This window comes from Silene latifolia, chromosome 7 (genome assembly GCF_048544455.1).
Source record: "Silene latifolia isolate original U9 population chromosome 7, ASM4854445v1, whole genome shotgun sequence".
Lineage (NCBI taxonomy): Eukaryota > Viridiplantae > Streptophyta > Magnoliopsida > Caryophyllales > Caryophyllaceae > Silene > Silene latifolia.
This window is the reverse complement of record NC_133532.1, coordinates 120383004-120396778: the sequence shown is the minus strand read 5'-3', so window position 1 is coordinate 120396778 and position 13775 is coordinate 120383004. Positions and strand designations below refer to the sequence as shown.

General features: G+C 35.5%; 1 protein-coding gene across 1 annotated transcript; it reads left to right on the top strand.

Moving 5' to 3' along the window:
- Positions 1-2915: 2915 nt before the first annotated feature.
- LOC141590639 (UDP-glycosyltransferase 90A1-like) lies at positions 2916-4325 on the top strand. The gene has a single exon (XM_074411214.1). The coding sequence runs from the start codon at positions 2916-2918 to the stop codon at positions 4323-4325; it is 1410 nt and encodes a 469-aa protein (XP_074267315.1).
- The last annotated feature ends 9450 nt before the right edge of the window (positions 4326-13775 follow it).

Genomic DNA, 13775 nt, shown 5'->3' with positions numbered 1-13775 from the left:
TATTCCCTTTATTCCCTTTATTCCCGTTGAGTAACCAAACAAGTAGTTAAATTTGGGGTAATTTCATTTCTTTCCTTTTCTTACCCTTTCCCAATTTCTTTCCCTTTCCCTTTCTTAAACCAAACGCTCCCTTAGTCTATAGGAGATGTCGTTATCCATAATTGCACAACCCTGCTTCACATTCATCAAGCTAGCAATTGAAAACCCTCACCCTGTAATTAAATATTACAAATTCATCAATTAGCCAATCTCTCAATGCATCCTTCGTCACTTTCTATCAATCTCTTTTCAAAATCACATATTATGTTTTCATATCAAAGATCGATTATTTGCCAGTTTTGAAAGTAAGTTGCTCTATTTCCCCTTAAAATCAATATTACATTTTAAATTGTTTAAATTATGATCATTTTGTAAAATTTTACATCTAAATTGCATCTAATTTTCCGATGTAGGGCTGACAATTTGAAATCCGTCATTACAGTATTACTAAGGCTGTAGGCTATGAATCGATTGAGATTATATAAGGTTAGCCTTTGAATTATCTCGTTGTTGTTACTATTTGATCTTAAAAAAATGTAGGCAGTCACAATTATTTGAGAATTGGTTTCAATTGACGTCTTTAGAATTACTAAAGAAGTGATTGTTTCTTTATTTTCGGTTGATTTGAGTTTTCAATTTCGTTGTTCAAATTGTATATCAATAAATATTGCAAATGATGAATTGGGTGTTTGGAACTTTGAGGGAGTAATTTTGTATGCTTATTTGTATGAACCGACTGGGGTTGGACCTCAAATCTCGCGTTTTAAATGTGGTCAGTTTACTGTATGTAAAATCGCGGGTTTGTGTATTACTCCCTCCACTTTTTTATATATGACGTTTTGCATTTACGAGGTAAGCCTTTGACTTTAATATGTACAAAAATATATTTGTTCAAAAAATATAAAAATGGTACCATTAAATTCCTTACGAAGAACTCTTTCATATGAATATACATATCATGATATTTAGTCTTATATTTTAAGAGATATTGAAGAGAGAAGGGAGTGTTTCGAAATGTGAAAAAGTCATATATAAAAAAATAGAGGGAGTAGATTTTAACGCAAGGTGACGAATTGACGAGGGTTCTCTATCTTCGGCACTTCGTGATTGATGTGCATAATATATACAACGTTAACAGTTGAAAGGCCACATCCAAACACGAAAGCATGAAATTAAAAAAATCATCACCAGCATCTCTGGATCACGACGTTGGAGCAGCCGCCACCATTAAACTCTTAAACATATGGAAACTTATGAGTCAATCAATGCGGACATTGAATTATTTTAATATGTTACCACTTACCACATCAAAATATAAATAAATTTTATATTTATACCACGGCAGATCCCGTGCAATTCTTGTAGGGAAATTATTATTTTTAGTACATCATTTATTTTTGTAGACAACCCATTAATTTTTACCATTTCTCATGCTTGAAATTTGATTTAAGAAAATTTTTAAACTGAAAACCTAATTAAAAGAGTTGACTATTTGATGACTTTTTTAATATCATGAAACTAATCATGAATTATACTCCCTCCATTCAACTCCATTTTACATGTTTGCTTTATCACGTTTGCCAACGCAACTTTTACACAATAAATATCTTTAGCTACGTATTTGCAAAAATTATAAAAGTTAAATATTTTTAATGTACTCTTAAAAACGAATCAAATAAGATCACACATGAATATATTTTAACTTATGTATCGAGAGAAAATTGAAGTTGAATGTCCGCTTGTGAATAGTGTGCAAAATAGAAACATGCAAAGTGGAGTTGAATGGAGGGAGTACCATTTTCTAATGTTTCTAAAATTTCTTTAACGATTTTTTTTGTCATGAAACTAATAATAACAGTGTATAGTGCTTTATTTAATTTGAAAAGCTAATAATACGGTAATTATTTATAATGATTTTTAAAAAATTTGTAAGAATAAATCTTTGTAATACTGTAACATTTATTACCAATAGTAAAATTTCCTTATTTCAAATTGTGCATTTTAAAGGGAAATTTTAAGGAGACTAAGAGGGTGTTTGGTAAACATCGGATTGGTATATTTTCAACATATTCAAACCTTTTAGCATGATTGACTTACTAATCTACTAATTTAAGTGTTTGGTAATTGACATATTGAAACAGTAGATTGGAGCTCAATCTACTGTTTTCAAATATGCTGCTCCCAGCATATTCACATAGATTGTTGAAAGTGAATCTGTGAGTCATTTATACACAGATACAACAATTTATTAACCTAAACCCAGCCCGCTAATTGTCAAACACTTCTACTAAATCTGTTAATTGAAATATACTAGTCAAACATATCAATCAAATATGTCATTTATAATCTAATTGACCAATCTGCTTCTACTAATATTAATATGCTGAGTACCAAACACGGCCTAAATCTCTTAATAATATACATATGCATTTGGTTTTGTTTCAGACGAGTCATTATGGTCTGAAGAAATAAGACAGAATTTTCTAATCATTTTACAGCCAAATGTGACCACTACTGAAAAACAAGTTACCATAAACTGTAACACTAATTGTATTATTGTAATTATATTTAACCATAAAATAATCACATATGCTCCGCTGAAATTTCAGATGAAAAATGACCGTTGAAACAAGAATTTGCGATAGACACGGGATTTCAACATTTATTAAGGGCCATTTCTATATGTCTATTTCAACATTTATTAAGCTATATATGACCATATGATATTAACGTACGGGGTAACGATTAGTTAATGTCACACGCAAAAAGTCAACGATAATAAACATGAACGGAATCTTATTTTTACTACTACATATTAGCTGATCTCCTTCATGAGATTTGTACAAAAACAAAAACAAAAACAAAAACAAAAAAACATGAAATCTGCGATGTTACATGTAGCATTGTTTCCGTTCATGGCAAAAGGCCATATGATCCCACTTCTTCAATTAGTTAAACTCATCCATATCCACAAACCCGAAGCGAAATTCACCATCTTCACAACTCCGGCAAATGAGCCCTTCATTGTATCTTCACTTACTTCTCTTCCTCCTCAACTTATAAATTTTATTTGCTTATGTTTTTCTCCTACAAGTCAAATTATCGCGGGAGTTGAAAGTACTGATCAACTCCCGTCTATGTCCCTTTTCACTCCTTTTCTCTATGCCACGGAAACCCTCCAACCCCAGTTTGAAACCGCGTTAAGGAGTTTACAAGAGCAAGTGGTTCCTATTACTTGCCTTATTTCGGATGGTTTTCTACATTGGACTGTAGAATCGGCTTCCAAGTTTAATATACCAAGGTTGTCCTTCAACGGAATGAACAACTATTCTTATGTCCTTTACACTATTATGGTTGGAGGTCGATTATTTTCAAAGGTCGAGTCTGAGGAGGAGTTGATCACCGTCCCGGGCCTACCTTGGGTTCAAGTGACACGGAACCATTTCGATAGCCCATGGAATGAACAAGAGCCTCAAGGTTCAATAGTTGACTACACTGCGAAGTGTCTTATGGCTACATCAAATAGCTATGGTTTGTTGGTGAATAGTTTTGATGAACTTGAGTCAAAATATTTGGATTTTTGGAACTTGAATTTTCAACCCAAAGCTTGGTGTATTGGGCCATTATGCTTAGCCCATAAGCCCAAATTGGATGATTGTGACAAGCCCAATTGGGTAGATTGGTTAGACAAAAAATGGGCTGAAAGAAGGAAAGTTTTGTATGTAGCATTTGGAACCCAAGCTGAGATATCCAATGAACAATTGAAGGAAATAATGATTGGGCTTGAGAATTCTAGGATAGATTTCTTATGGGCTTTGAGGATAAAGCCCAATCAAGAGGAAATAGTTGTTGGGCTTGAAGAAAGGGTACAAGGGAGAGGCCTAATTATGAGAGGTTGGGTAGATCAAAAGATGATTTTAGAGCATGAGGGTATTCGAGGGCATTTAACTCATTGTGGATGGAACTCGACTACTGAAAGCATATGTGCAAGTGTTCCTGTCTTAGCCATGCCAATGCTAGCAGAGCAACATTTAAATGCCAAGATGGTTGTGGAGGAGTTAAAGGTGGGTTTGAGAGTTGAGACATGTAATGGCTCAACTAAAGGATTTGTTAAGTCGGAAGAGTTGAAAAGGGTGATATTCGAGTTTATGGGTAAGGAGCACGGTGAGATGGTTAGAGAAAATGTTGAGGAGCTATCTAAGGTTGCAAAGAAGTCAATTCAAGAGGGTGGTTCATCCTGGATTAATTTAGAATCATTATTAACGGACTTGCAAATGAGGAAGTAAAATTATATCTCGATATTACAAGACTTAACAAATAACAACCAAATCATATACCTATTTTATATGATTATTGTATTTTTATGTTTTTAAATTTGTATCCTAAGTTTGAACAAAAAAAATTGACTCCATATAATTCTTGCTTGAATTCTCAAAGCGACAAACTTCTTTCAAATTAATTGTATTTATGAGATCCCTAATTGAAAAAAAATCATGTTTTCTCAAGAGAATTACGGTCAATCAACATTTTTAAACGAATAAGCTTTGCTAATCATATTGATGAGTCATAATTATATACATATTTATGCCTCCCTTAATTGCTTTTGATACGATTTCGTGCTAAATTATGTCATTTACATGCCTTTTATGTTAGAATGTCGATACTTCCGCCTTTTGATGTTTAATGCAGGAATGATGCATTTGAAGAGCAAAGGAATGAAATGGGCATCGCGGAGTGGGCATGAAGGGATACGCGAAGCATGGCACGAGAATCCATAAGAATGAAGGAAGAGAAGTTAAGAAGAAAACACGAAGAAGAGAGCTTCAAACTACTAGTGTCTATTTTGAAGAGCCATATCTCGAGTTCTACAACTTATTTTTAAGTGATTCCAATTGGAAGTAAAATCTTATCTTCTTAGCTTTCTAACGCAGTGAAAATCGCTTGTTTCTGACAAGTAACGCAGGAATGGCGGCCATTTGAAGTTCAGTGCGCGAAGCAGGAAATTGATGCCTCGATCGAGTACAGTGAGGCTCGATCGAGGAACCTCCATGCTCGATCGAGTACACCATGGGCTCGATCGAGGAACCAACCTAATCAAATAAAATTTGCAATGTTGAGAGTTGGGGTATCTGAGAATTGGTGCCTCGATCGAGTGCACCTAGGCTCGATCGAGGAACCACTTGTTTTCATAAGATTCCGCAAATTTCCTTATGTAGGTTATGACTACTATAAATAACAAAACTCGTACTCTAGGTTATTTTATGCTTTATTTTCTGTAGGTTTAGCATAGTTACTCTAAAAACTATCTAAAATACTTAGTTTAGTTTATTTTTATTGTTCTTCCTTCTGGATCTAAACATTGCTACTTTACGGTATTGTTCTAATCTTTCAATAATTATAATTTCAATTGGTTGTTCATCTTTCATGTTCTTAATTATGCCTTCTATTATTTTTATTGTTGCTATTATAATTAGTATGAGCTAGTAGCTAAACTTTTCATCTAGGGTGAAAGGGGATCTAGGTTGTTAGAAAAGGGGTTATTATGAATTGATTGTTAAATTGCTCTTTATTGTTGTTTAATTATCGTATTACTTCTAATTAGTTGATTACTGATAAGAATTGATCAATTAGTCTTGCATAAACTAGGATTATCACCGACCGGGTTAAGACTAGTATAGGCCACGATAATTGAATTAGACCGACTTAATAATAGTGATTGTATGTTAAGTTAAATCTAAAAAGACATATTAGAATCGACAGATCTTATGACTTTAAACAATATAAATTGCTCAATCAATGAACTAAATCCTCCCCTTTGATGACTACCTAGTGAACCCGAATTCCTAGACTCTTTAATATTATTGTTTATCATCTTATTTTACATTGCTATTAGCTGTTAGAAATGAATCTCAATCAAACCTCATGAAATTGTTACCTTTAAGACGGATTTAAATATAAACAAACTAGATAAGACGAATCGACTCTTGCTTATTACGAACAAAGAATTTGACAAACAAATACAGACCGAATCGACTCTTGCTTTCCTAATAGAATAATTCGACCCTTATTCTTGTGCCTGGGTTATACCGAATTTTTCTACTGAGATAAGACGGCCCCCTCTGTCTTTGGCACTCAAAGATCAGAGACGTAATATAGAAATATTGTGAGTAGTTTGTTAAACGTTTGTTGATGTTTGAAGAATTTTCTAAGTGTATGCTTCTTCTCTTCCTCTTTGTTTATAAAGAGAGGAAAACAGGGAAGGGAGGGAAGTTATTCTGAAGAGTTGCAACTCTTCAAAACCAGGAATACATTGAATTAATTTCCCCTGAAATTAATTAATTATCTTTTCAGTGTAGACACGGAATTAAGTTCCGTTTCCCGCGATATTTAATTAATTCCAAAGTTTCGGGGGCGTTCCGTTATAGTCATTCGTCCGAATGCTAAACCGTAATTCCGTAAATAATTATGCAAGTATACTCTCCGTATTTTCCCGAAGTTGCAATTTATTATTCAGAAATTACCCACTAACGAACCAACCTTAATTACGCAAAATGAAACCGGTAATTACTCTTAAATCACCAACAATCCTCCCCCATTTAAGCGTAATTCAAGATTAAATAAGCTAACAAACATACCAATTTATGCATAAATGAAAATGTCACGAAGATTGAATTTTCACTTAGTGAAATTACACATTCCAAATATTCGAGTATCGGGGTGTGACTAAGCATTGAACCCTCCTACACATTTTGAATACATGAAGATAACTCACACATAAACTATTTTACTTCTAAAATTACATTAACCGACACTTAATTACGAACCTAGTGTCCCTTATCTATTCATGAACATTTGAGGAGCCAAACCCAATCTCCTTTGAAGCGGTTGAAGACTTCATGTTCACATAGGTTGATTCTTTTCATCGTGTCCCTGCAAATACACTTTTTCAAAAGATCAATTAAGAAGATAAACTTCATCCTCACAACTAGCAAGACTAAGCACGCACCTTGGGATTTAAGTTTGTGTGCTCCAATCTCATAACAATAGGCCTTCCACGTTGAATTCAGCCTCTAACGTTGTATTAGAGGGGAATTGGGTATCCTATTGCTAAGGATTTATACGAGTTTTAGACCCATCCCTTCAACCGACTTGTCAACCAAGTCCTTAGCTAATGCTTTGGTCAAATGATCAGCTAAATTCTTTTGAGATCTCACAAACAAAACTGTTATAACCCCAGATTCTATCAGCTCACGAATCGAGCTATGTCTAACACCCAAATGTCGTGATTTGCCATTATAAATTTGACTATAAGCTTTAGCCATAGTAGAAGAACTATCACAATTTATAACCATGGGTGGTATAGGTTTTGGCCATAATGGAATTTCATATATCAAATTCCATAGCCATTCCGCCTCTTTTCCAGCTGATGCCAAGGCAATAAATTCCGATTTCATGGTTGAGGTAGAAATACAGGTTTGCTTCTTCGAAGCCCACGAAATGGCACCTCCACCAAGCAGAAACACCCAACCACTCGTTGAAGAGTGATCTTCAACGTTGTTTATCCAACTAGCATCTGTATATCCTTCTAATACCGAAGGATATCCCACATATGTTAGTCCATAGTTCTTGGTAGCTTTAAGATATCTCAATACACGATTAATAGCTTGCCAATGAAGATTACTAGGGCTCTTCGTGTATCTACTTAGTTTCCCTACCGCAAGAGCTATATCCGGTCTGGTGCATGTCATGGCATACATCAGACAACCAATCACTCGAGAATATTCGAGTTGTGAAACAGGTTCTCCCTTATTAGGTACGATTTTCAAACCATTAATCATAGGAGTACTAGCTGGAATGCTATTTTCACAATTGAATTTCTTTAAAACTTTCTCAATGTAATGAGTTTGTGTTAAAGAAATTCCTTTGTCACTACGCTTTATTTTTATTCCAAGAATCACATCAGCTTCTCCCATATCTTTCATTGCAAACTTGGATGATAAATATTCTTTACAAAGATCAACTTGGCTTTGGTTTGTACCAAAAATTAACATATCATCCACATATAGACATATGATCACGCCATTACAAGCATCATCAAACTTGCTATACACACATTTGTCTGATTGATTTAATTTAAACCCATTAGACAGAATTATCTCATCAAATTTATGATACCATTGTTTAGGAGCTTGTTTAAGTCCATACAATGATTTCACTAGTTTGCAAACCTTATGCTCATTTCCTGGCATAATAAAACCTTCTGGTTGTTTCATGTAAATTTCTTCCTCTAAATCTCCATTCAAGAATGCTGTCTTTACATCCATTTGATGGATCACTAGATTGTTAATGGCAGCTATGGCAATTAACAACCGAATAGTGGAGATTCGAGCCACAGGCGCATAAGTATCAAAATAATCAATACCTTCTTTTTGCCTAAAACCCTGGATGACTAATCGAGCTTTGTATTTGTCAATTGTACCATCCACTTTCATTTTCCGTTTGAAAATCCATTTACAACCCAAAGGTTTACAACCACGAGGGAGATCAGTTAAAACCCAAGTGTTGTTTCCCAAGATTGAATCCATTTCATCATTTATGGCTTCTTTCCAAAAGGAAACATCATGAGACTTCATAGCCTCATCAAATGTCCTAGGACCCTCATCAATATTGTAACAATAAGCTTATTGGGATCCTACTTTATCTCTTGAACCTTCAACCAAATATGTTTGGAAATCGGGTCCAAAAGATTTCTTTTTCCTTATTCTTTTACCTCTACGAATTTCAGGGGCATTGTTTTGAGGTTCTACAACCTGATTTGGTTGAACAATGTCGTTATTTTGTACTTCAACATAAGAAATTAAACGTCTTATATAGTGAAAAAACATGGAAAGGGAGAGCGTTCAAAAACACTACTACAAATCCAGGCAACTACAACGCCCCTTCAACAATGATTATTCACGAAAATCACAATAGACGACGTAGAATGTATGGCACGAATTTTACTAAAATGAATTACAACGGGTATGGTTATAAAAACCGTTGTTATAAGTTTTAACAACGGGTTACACATGCACAACCGTTGTTAATAATTTGGCGCAAAATTGACGCAAAGTTAGTGAAAAGTAATCACAACGGTTGCTTTTGGAACCCGTTGTTAAAACTTATTTGACAACGGTTGTTGATTTACAACCGTTGTTAAAACTTATTTGACAACGGTTGTTCTTTAATAACCGTTGTCAACACCTTCCATACTATAAACCACACAAAAACAAGTCTGCTACAGCCACAAAACACAAACCTTAATACACAAACACAAACCCAGCAGACAAACACACACACAAACACAAAACACACTTTCTCATCGTCTCTTTCTCTCTTTCTCATCGTCTCTTTCTCTCTTTCTCATCGTCTCTTTATCTTCTCGCCGTCACTGTTGATTTCATCGTCTAATTATCAGGTAAATCTCGCCGTCATTGTTGGTTTCATCGTCTTTCATCGTCATTATTTTCTTTTTCTAATTATTTCATTTGCATGTGTATGTGTTAGTTTTTATCGACCATTATGTTATTTCTTTAAGTATTATTCGCTTAATTAGCTAGTAAAACAAATTAAATAAACTAAAACAAAAATGAAGCAAGATGATAGAGAGGAATGCATGATAAACATAATTAATATATATATATATATATATATATATATATATATATATATATATATATATATATATAATACATAAATTAAAAAAAAAAATTACATTAATAAAAATGCAATTCTTATATTTTCATAGAGGGTCTTATTCTCCTCTATGATATCCATCCTCTCCTCCTTGGCTATTTGGAGGTTAGTTCAGCAGATTGCTATATCGTCATATAGCCGCAATCGCTGCCGCTCCGTCAAGCCATCTTCTTTGGCGTCCTTCAGAATGGATCGAGCATCCGCAAGGTAGCTCCTGAAATTTTCCTCAATGTGGAGCAACCGGCGGATGAAACTGTTGTTGTTCTCGATCATAGTAAGAGTCTTAAGGATGATATCATTCATTTTGTTGGAGTTTGGAGTTTGTTTTGAAAGATTAAGTAGGGTTAATTTATTTGGATTTTGTTTTAGCAGTTAGGGTTTGGAGATGTATATAGTGAGATAATGGAAATGTTAGTTGAGATAATGCATGTATTTATACTAAGCAATGTGTGGGTTGAGTTGTTTTTTAATTAATATATATGTTAGGAAGTTGTGCCATAATCATCATCATATCTCTCAATGCTGCTTCAAATCTTATTACTAACCCTTCTCATTCCATATTGTCCGTTCATATGCACAGTGATGGCAGTAATAATGCATGCATCGGAATTATAACGGGCCGTAATTATGCATGCATCTAGTAATATTTAATTTAAATTTTTATTTTTTAAGAACAAACAACAACGGTTATTTATTAAAAAACCGTTGTCTTTAGTTATAACAACGGTTTTGTATATTACAACCGTTGTTATAACTTTCCCCCCAAAATTGAGTTCACACTTTCCACAACGGGTTTTTATACTTAAAACCGTTGTTAATAGTTTTAACAACGGTTTCCTTAAGAAAACCAACCGTTGTTAAAACCTTTTACAACGGACGCTTTAACAACGTCCGCTTTTTTATATAACAACGGTTTTTAACCGTTGTTATAGCCTGTATCTGTAGTAGTGAAAGGGTGAAAAGATAAAAACAAGGGAAAACGTAGGAGGTGTTTAATGTTTACTTAGTTTTGATACCCGCGCAAAATGCACGGGCTGGTAAAGAGATGACTATTCGAGGATGTGAGTTATGGTTACCGCTTACATAAGTGTACGCTTATATCTCATCTTCGTGCTTGTTTCATTTTAATAGTGGATTAACTATCACCTTCTCTAATATAATAATATTATCTCTGCAGTCTTTAATTCAAGGGGTAGAATAGGTACTTTATAAATTTTTTTTTAAAATTCTCCTCAAATAGAAGGAGAGATAATAAAAAGGATTATTTCATGGCAATAATCCATCATATGGGTGCTCTGCAAATAACACTATATCCTATCAGTAATTCCAATTAAATTCATCCTATCCACCATTCTTGTCATAACAACTCATTTAAAATGACGATCGGTTACTTTAAGTTAATTATAATTATAATTAACAAACTCAAACCATTCTTTCTTTTATACACCCTTACTCCACCAACCTCTTCTAATTCACTACAACCACCAAGTTAACCATCGCACACCACCAAAATTGAATGATATCCACATGAGGCCAGAGGAGTGAACGATGGTTAGGAAAAGAGTGATGCTCAGAGGAGTGACCGGATTCTGGAAAGGATAAAAATGGAGATGTGTGATAGTTGAAGACGATAGTGGTAAGCAAGGCGGTTGACGGCGAGGATAAGGGGGTACAAAAATAGATCCGAGGAAGGGTTGAATATTGATGGTGATGATGCATTTAGTGGTGATGAAAGGGTATGACTAGGAGAGGGACTCCAAATGCAGCGGAAAGCCGGCATAATGTCTGACGGTGGTGTTCGCTGAATCTTTGTTGCCGTCATGAGTTGGTAAGTGACTAATTGTGGTGCGAAAAGGAGATCGAGGACGATGACGGATTTGCGGTGATTGATGGCAAGATTATAACGTAGCTCTGGCGACGGTGGAGTTGGTGATCGGCGGTGACTCGGTGAGGACAAGTGGTGGTGATGGAGGATCAGGGTGAGAGAGGTTAGGTGTTTGAGGATTGGGTTTGAAAGAATAATTATGGAAGAAGGTGGAGTTTATGGAGAAGGGCGAAGTGACTTTTTACCTAAAAATAACAAGGGTGACTTTTTATTTAGGTGGCCCATCTTCTGAGAGTGTTATGGGAAGAGTGTGCATTCTCTTTGCACAGTTGTGTCTTTGATGAGGTTGAGATATGAGGTACGTAAGATGGGGATACATGTCATCCAGAAAAGGGATGCTAGGGGTGATTTGACAGTTCGGCCGTATCTTTATGATGATATTCGCAGGAAACATGCTCTTGATTCTAAGATTCAGGAGTGGAGGGCTGGAGTAGAGAAGGGGACAGTGTCTCAGTTCTCTATTCATTCTGATGAGAGTGTTCGATTTGATGGGAGATGGTGTGTGCCTACGGATGGGGAGTTGAGAAAGATCATCATGACTGAGGCTCATTGCACTCCGTATTGAGTGCATCCAGGTGGTGACAAGCTCTATAAAGATCTTAAGAACACGTTTTGGTGGCCTGGAATGAAAAGGGAGACAGTTGAGTTTGTGGCTAGATGTTTGACATGTCCGCCAGACAAGATAACGCGGCATTCCTAACGAAACTAGGGTGGCGTATTTTAACGGAGCCTGAGAGCCTTTGGTCACGAGTCATCAGGGCTAAATATTGTAGTAATCGATGTGATATCGACATTTTTTAACCAAAAGCTAATATGTCGAATATATGGGCTGGTATAACATCGCAATCAAAAACGATTGTTAGAGGGGTGATACCTGTCGTTGTGAGTATCAAAAATAATATTTATAATTTTCCAAACTACAACTAGCAAGCGGTAGTAAGGGTCGATCCGCAGGGAGGTAGGGAATTCTAATTGTTTTAATTTTAGTCTATGAATTTATGGGGGGTTTTGATTTGGATTGTATCTAAGTCTAAATGCATAAATAAAAGGCAAGTAATAAAAAGAGATGTAAACAATAATAAAAAGAATGCTAAGACGGTCGGTTCACTGCAGCTACGACGATGGTATCTAAGTAAGTCTGATAGATCACGATAGGTGGGCAAATAAGAAGTCCTCTCGGTCCATTCTTAACTAGTAGCGCCTCTCGGCCCTATGCTCGGTCCCTAGGTCTCACTAATACTAGCTCTCGCCCCGAAAAGTGATTCCTAATGCCTAAATTACTTATCTTTCGATCTTAGCAATTTAGTCGTCTCAATTTATTAATCTATTTTCCCTCCCCTATCTCTCGATCTTGTGGGTCGGTCAAATACTAAGCATTTAACAAGTCTCCTCTCGGTCTCGTTGTCAAATATTGCAATTAAAACATTGAAACGGTGCTAATCTATCAAGCGCGTCGATCGATCGACCAGCTAAGCGGTCGATCGACCAACAGGTCCAGTCGATCGACTGACTAATCCAGTCGATCGACCAAAGGCCGACATCAGGTTTACTAATCTACGTCGTCTTCGCTACAGATCCCCTCGCATCTTAGCACGGGGTTTCTAGATACGCATATTTAATCTAACTACAACTAATAAAGCAATAAAGATGAATAACGAAGGCATAACTAAACTACTTGAATTATAAAATTGCAACAATTGAATCAAAGGTTTGGGATCTAAACTAACAACCTAACTACTGAATGAATTGAAATAATACTGAAATAAAGAGCAGAAATACCGAATAAAAGAAAGGCAGGAAGAATCCGGATGCAAAATAGTGAACTTTATTGAGAAACTAAAGTATTTGAATGTGAACTATGCTAAACTCGAGACCTAATGTCTCTCGTCTAAAAACTGATGATTATTCTGAAAACATAGGTTAGTTTATATAGGAAAAATCCTGCGTAACCTTTATTCCTAACCTAATCACAATGGGCTTTGGAATTCTCGATCTTTTAATTTGCGCATCAGACCCGTTGTTCAGTCGGTCGACCATAAGCATCAGTCGATCGACTAAGTAGCAGCGAACAATAGCTACTGGAACCCGTGGGGTGGTCGATCGACCACTTGGACTA

Coding starts and splice junctions, on each gene's coding strand:
- LOC141590639 (XM_074411214.1), top strand. CDS start 2,916: ATGAAATCTGCGATGTTACATGTAGCATTGTTTCCGTTCATGGCAAAA.